The sequence below is a fragment of the Podarcis pityusensis genome (genome assembly GCF_964106645.2).
Source record: "Podarcis pityusensis genome assembly, chromosome: 13".
Taxonomy (NCBI): Eukaryota; Metazoa; Chordata; class Lepidosauria; order Squamata; family Lacertidae; genus Podarcis; species Podarcis pityusensis.
In genome coordinates this window covers 38,919,474-38,926,042 of record NC_138038.1, presented here as the reverse complement: position 1 = coordinate 38,926,042, position 6,569 = coordinate 38,919,474, and the positions used below count along the sequence as shown (strand labels likewise).

Genomic DNA, 6,569 nt, shown 5'->3' with positions numbered 1-6,569 from the left:
CATTCCCAGCTGGGCAAAACAATAGTCAAGGAAGGGTGCCAGGCAGGGCCAATAAGGATGTAGCCAGGGAGAGTTCTGAGGGCCACATAGAGAGGGTTGGAGGGCCCCGTTTTGCCCCAAGTTTCCCACCTCTGCTCCATGAGGAGGAGCTTTTGTTGACTTCGGCTCCTCCACATGGAGGACTACTACTCCCATCACCAAGGGCTAATGGGAACTGGAGTCCAAAACATCTGGAGGGCACCAGGTTGGCTGACGCAGAGAAGACGGCAGTCTAATTTGAGAAAGCAGAGGAAGTCAAAGCCAGAGGGTGGGGAGAAGGGTGGTCCATCAGGGGGATGCCGAGGGCCCACATCCATGCAGCTGTGTGGAGGCGTTAGCTCTGGCAGCTATTCCCTTCTCTCTCGGGAGTTTCATTTCAGCTTTCCCTTTGTCTGCGGCCGGCCTGTTCCGTGCAGGGGACTTTCTGATAATGTGGAACCAAAAAACAACCCCTTTCCCCCCCTAAAGCAGAGCACAAGAGGCAGAACAGATTGAAGAGGACGAAGGAGAAGACGGTGGACAAACAGAAGAACTGAAGTGTCAAGTCGACTCTAGAGGAAAAGGTAAAATTAAAACAGGCAGCAACAGAGTTATATTTTATGCTTCTCAAGGGGCCTTTTTATCGTTGGAGACAAAAGTGGATGTTTCGTCTCTGCACACATGGGGGAAGTGAGTGCAGGCGGGAAATGAAAAGGCTGTCAAAGGCATTGTGTTGGGGGGGGCTGAAAATGATGAGTGGTTGCTTAAACAGGGACTGTTAGGGGCCGTCCTCAAAGGGCAACACAGGGAAGTGAGTGTGGCCCTCCCAAATGGCCACTGTCAGGGAGGCTCTTGCAGGACTAGTCTTGCTAACTTGCCTGCAACCCCACAGCTCCATGGCCAAATCCTCAGTCCTTTGCAGCCCTGCTTCCTTCTTCCTAGAGAACCCAGGAGTCCGGCTTTCTACCTTAACCCTGTCCTCATACAGATTTCAGGAATCCGAAGACAGAACCCAATTCTGAAAAGACACAGGCTTGGCTTAATTTAAGCCTAGGCTTAGCCCCAGAAGAACACACACACACACACACACACACACACACACACACACACTCTCTCAGTGTTCAGTGCCAGGGCTTAAGTCCTGGAACAAAATGAATGTTTCTGAGCATGTGTTGAGTACTTTTTACTCTCTGCTGAATAATAATAATAATAATAATAATAATAAATTAATATTTATACCCCGCCCTTCTGGCTGGGTTTCCCCAGCCACTCAAGGCGGCTTCCAACTGAACATCAAAAACAATACAGCATTAGACATTAAAAACTTCCCTAAAGAGGGCTGCCTTCAGTTGTCTTTTAAAAGTAAAATAGTTGTTTATTGCCTTGACATCTGCCGGGAGGGCGTTCCACAGGGCAGGCGCCACTACCAAGAAGGCCCTCTGCCTGGTTCCCTGTAACCTTACTTCTCGAAATGAGGGAACCGCCAGAAGGCCCTCGGCCTGGATCTCAGTGTCCGGGCTGAACGATGGGGGTGGAGACGCTCCTTCAGGTATACAGGACCAAGGCCGTTTAGGGCTTTAAAGGTCAGCACCAACACTTTGAATTGTGCTCGGAAACGTACTGGGAGCCAATGCAGATCTCTCAGGACCGGTGTTATGTGGTCCCGGCAGCCACTCCCAGTCACCAGTCTAGCTGCCGCATTCTGGATTAATTGCAGTTTCCGGGTCACCTTCAAAGGTAGCCCCACGTACAGCGCATTGCAGTAGTCCAAGCGGGAGATAACCAGAGCATGCACCACTGGTGAGACAGTCCGCGGGCAGGTAGGGTCTGCAGCTAGACTCCTGGCAGCCTGCATTAGGATGAGAAGGGAAGAACTGGAGTGTTTGTTGCAGATGATGATTTTTCATAAGACCCTGGAGTTTTCTGGGTCTTGTTTTATAGGGTAAAACCCAAGAGATATTTGGAACCAGGTTTACTGGATAAGGGTCTTTGTGTCTTATATAACATAATAGAAGTATGTGTCTGAACCCACATGCGTGTACATCACTCACATGTATTCATACACACACTTTTAAAGAGGTTTGCGATATTTTGTTGGAATTATAATGTGCGTCTGTTTTTTGAATATGTGCGTCACCCTTAACCGTACGCCCACAAGAAATTCTTATACAAAGGAATAAAGAAAGCTTGTTTTATTCTATGAAATGAAAGCAACAGAATAACAGCAAAGTTACAATTTAAGCAGGCAGCAAATCCCACAACACAAACCTTGAACTAAAGAGGGTGAGAATGCCTACATATTCTCAAAAGCCTACAGAAGTGAGCATGAAAAAATTGTCCCAGAACTCACACTTCTTAATAAAAGTTAAGAAATGCCACTGACTACAAATCTTAGGGTTCCTTACAGCCATTTCTTCATTTTGAAAGGAAAGGGCCCTTCAGATGAGCATTTCTATCGCCTTTTCCTTGCAATTCCTGCTCAGCTTCATCGCTCCCATCTTGCAAATTAATTGTGTTAAAGAAAACCACCTGGTGGGTGTTGGCTAAACAAACCGGGCATCCTTTGTTTGCTTGCTGCCTTCACACCATCTCACCTTTATCTTGATGGCCCCATTCAGGTGGTGAGTAGACTACACTGGCAACTAAATTTACACGTGCTCACCTTTATGCAAGGTGTGAGGAACACAATATGTTTCCTGAATGCCTTCAGGACATGGTTTGAGACCAGGCTGGTACCAGGGTCGCAAAAGTTCATGATGGAGGGTCTCCTGTCATTTTAGAGTTATGTCAGTTTTCTTGCCTGTTCTATGATCTAAACCACAGAATAAGTTCAGATTGACACACGATCCTATTCACAGTTTGAAATGCTTTAAATAATATTTGGAGGATATCTGGCTGGTGTAGATACCGGCAGGAGAAAAGGGGCAGAGTCCAAAGAAAGGTAAAACAGAGATTTAACACATAGATTATGATTAATAACAGTAAGATAATAATAGCCCAACCTACAGGTGAGATGCAGGGTCAATCTTGTTGGAAATCCTTCATTTTAAAGTGACGCCTTGATAATAATTTACCATCTAAAAGCCCTAGAGCAGGTGTGGGAAACGTTTGGCCTTCCAGATGTTGCTGAACTACAACTCCCATCAGCCCTTCCCATTGGCCAGGCTTGCTGAGGTTGCGGGAGCTGTAGTTCACCAATATGTGGCGGACCAATGGCTCCACACCAACCTGTCACAGAACAGTAGTACAGGTACTTAAAAGGACCGGGGCACTAAATAGTCTAAAGAAATTTCAGTAGTAAAGGGTGGGAGTGGATGATCCTGGAAAGAAGCTGAACCAAATTCTGTAGACCCACCACCCCAATGTGCCTGGAAAAATACTTGCCACCTCCCCCCCCCCCCCCGTGCCTCTCATAGGTGTGGTACAGGTGCAAACCCAACAGGTTAGGCCTTTCCTAACATAAAGATGCTGTAATGGGGAAAACGTCATTTGATGAATTTCTGTACAGTGGTACCTCAGGTTACATACGCTTCAGGTTACATACGCTTCAGGTTACAGACTCCACTAACACAGAAATAGTGCTTCAGGTTAAGAACTTTGCTTCAGGATGAGAGCAGAAGGGCAGCGGGAGGCCCCATTAGCTAAAGTGGTGCTTCAGGTTAAGAACAGTTTCAGGTTAACAACAGACCTCTGGAACGAATTAAGTACTTAACCCGAGGTACCACTGTATTATGTATTTGTTAAAGGCACAAAGGCCCTAAAAACCAGTTTTTAAAAATGTACATGTAAAAAAAGGTAAAAAAAGAAGAAGCAGTGCCCTCCATTCAAAACAAAACAAAAAGCCTATTTGCCATTCTGAACTCTCTCAGGCCTCTGAAGACCACAGAGCAACCAACTTTTGCGCAATAATGTTTAGAAAGGAAACTCATCTTCCTCTCATCTCATCTCTTCCCTTCTCTCAGCAGATGGCTGCTGTGGTCGCTGGTCTGGCTCGGCTCCTACAGCCAGCCATGATGTTCCCTGGAGGTGAGCCTGGCTGTCGAGGCCTGGCCCCCTGGTATCTCCTTCTGGGGCTACGGCTGGTGGCCCTTTTCATCGCCGACGGGCCCTGGTCCTCTCCCAGCCCCGACCTGGTCTGCAACTGGACCTCGGTGGAGGCGGACAGTCGGCCTTTCTGCAGCGCACTGTGCTTCAACCACCACTTTCCTGCTCCCGTCTCCTCTGCGTGGGGTTTTGCCTTTTTGGCTGCCCTGCTCCCAGTGGGGCTAATGGGGCTCGTAAGGACTGGATCCAAGCACCGGAGAAAGGCGGCAAAGGAAGGAGACGAGGAGCTCACCGACATCACTAGTGTGAGCCACGACATGGCCGCCGGATCCAGCATGGCTCCCAGAACGATTCCTTTGCCCAACATGGTTCCATCGGAACCCAAGATGTCCCCTCGTTGCACCTGGCCCTCGGCGGCCTTCGTTTTGTGCGTGTTTCTCCTCCTGGCCACGGAGCTGGGCTTCTTCTGGGTTGTGATATTTCTGCAGATCCCATCAGTGCTTCGCACAACCTTCTTATGCCTTCCAGGAGCACACTCCTGCCCCGAGGCACTCGAATGTGCCCTGGCAGGCCAAGCCGACAAGCACATGGCACTGTGGACGCTGGCTTTCACAGCTATTGTCAACATGGCGGCTTGCCTGGCCTACCTTCTCCTGACTCTAGGGAGGGCTTTCCGATGCCACAGAGGAAAATAACAGCGCCAAAGAAGAGAGCAGGGCCAGTCCACCCATGAGGGAAGGTGAGGTGACCGCCTCAGACAGCAGGATCCACAGGGGCAGCGGGTCCCAATGCAGTTCTTTATTCCCCCATATTCCTGAGGTAGATCTTCACACCTTTTCCCCTGGTGGGGATGGCTTTCCAACCACCATTTTGTGGTTTGCCTTGGGTGGCAAAATTTATTGAGCTGGCCCTGGAGAAGAGAATGCAAGAAAGTGGACTGTGAAGGAGACCAATGACATATTCCGGAACTACCCATCCACATGGATTATTAACACGTCGGGGAACTTTTATCAGCATTTTAGTCTGAATTTCTACCAGTAAACATACATTTGTATGCAGTTTTGACTTATGCACATGTTTTTGCAAGGTCATCATGCATACAGTATTTGTATGCCATTTTTACTAACATTTTTGTAATGCATTTTGGTAACCATTTGTTTACTACATCCTAAAATATGGACGGTGTGAATTTCAAAGGTTGGCTGTCTTTCACTTCTCATGTCGTTATGGAAAGCGTGCATTTCATAGGCTTGCCTTTAAATCTGAATATAATCCCCCCCCCATCCTTAGTGGTGGACAGCAACCAGGAGAGCTTTAAAAGAGAGGCTTAAGACAAATGCATGCGGGGTAAAGCTACCAGCATCTTACAGCTACAATGACTATGTTCTCCTTCCAGCCTCCGTGGCAGGGATGCCTCTGAATGCCAGTTGCTGCGAATCGCAAGTGAGGAGAGTTGCTCTTGTCTTGCACGCAGGTCCTGCTTTCAGGCTTCTGACAGATGTCTAGTCGGCCGCTGTAAGCAAATGATGCTAGTCTAGACGGGTCGCTGGCCTGAGCCAGCAGGCTCTTCCTATTTTATTATCTCTCTGTTACCCTCCTAGTTGCAATAAGTTTGCTTCTTTTTTCTGAAGTTGATTTGTTGCATCGAGGTGACAAAACCCTTTCATCTGTGGGGTTTGCAGCCAAATCACTAGCACAGGGCTAGTACACAGAGAGTTCTTAAATTTCCTAGAGAGGACCCTCTGTGTGGCCTCTTCCCCTGCCTCTTCCCTCTGGGTGGGAATTCTGTAACAAAGGAGATAATCCTTTATACAGTGGTACCTCGGGTTAAGAACTTAATTCGTTCTGGAGGTCCGTTCTTAACCTGAAACTGTTCTTAACCTGAGGTACCGCTTTAGCTAATGGGGCCTCCCGCTGCGCGATTTCTGTTCTCATCCTGAAGCAAAGTTCTTAACCTGAGGTACTATTTGTGGGTTAGCGGAGTCTGTAACCTGAAGCGTCTGTAACCTGAGGTACCACTATATTTCCGTCTGCCTCTGAGGAGGCTCTCTGCCGTCATGCTTCCAAACTGATCACATGTATGTCTGGGGTCTCCCCCAGACACACACGGCCCATTTTGAAGTCAACTGTTGTATTTCGTACCTGATACTTTTTCTTAGCTGTATCATATTTGCTGCTTGCATTGACATGTCAGTAAACCATTTTTGTTTATCTTTCTGAAACGTGTGGTTCGTTCTCTGCAACGGGGATGAAGAGGGGGAGGTCAGCCGACCACAAGTAAAAGGGATAAAAAGGTGTAATTGCTTTATTCCTAAGATTTAGTAAGCTGCAAAACGTTTTAAGCTTCGCAGCCCTCTTACTTTTCGTCTTTCTCCCGCACACATGGGATAGGAGGCTTAAATTTTAATCTGCAGATTTAATCCTCCATCTCCGACATAATCCACTTTAACTGCACAAACCAACATTTCATAGAAAGCACTTTAATCCTTCCTGTCAAACACCAGCAG

At 47.6% G+C, this 6,569-nt stretch overlaps 1 protein-coding gene across 2 annotated transcripts; it reads left to right on the top strand.

Annotated features, from left to right (window-relative positions):
* Nucleotides 1-324: 324 nt before the first annotated feature.
* Nucleotides 325-6,284, top strand: LOC308461205 (uncharacterized protein). Of its 2 annotated transcripts, none has more exons than XR_013978828.1 (2): nucleotides 325-602; nucleotides 3,981-6,284. XR_013978828.1 is itself a non-coding variant. In XM_080977941.1 (2 exons), exon 2 carries the CDS (start codon nucleotides 3,984-3,986, stop codon nucleotides 4,755-4,757), a length of 774 nt encoding a protein of 257 aa, XP_080834067.1. In that variant the 5' UTR covers nucleotides 329-602; the 3' UTR covers nucleotides 4,758-6,284. The 2 variants fall into 2 exon arrangements, 1 of the variants encoding a protein (XP_080834067.1); XM_080977941.1 differs by having other exon boundaries at nucleotides 329-602; nucleotides 3,984-6,284.
* The last annotated feature ends 285 nt before the right edge of the window (nucleotides 6,285-6,569 follow it).

What these genes read in the sequence shown, in the direction of transcription:
- LOC308461205 (XM_080977941.1), top strand. Translation starts at nt 3,984, where the DNA reads ATGGCTGCTGTGGTCGCTGGTCTGGCTCGGCTCCTACAGCCAGCCATG.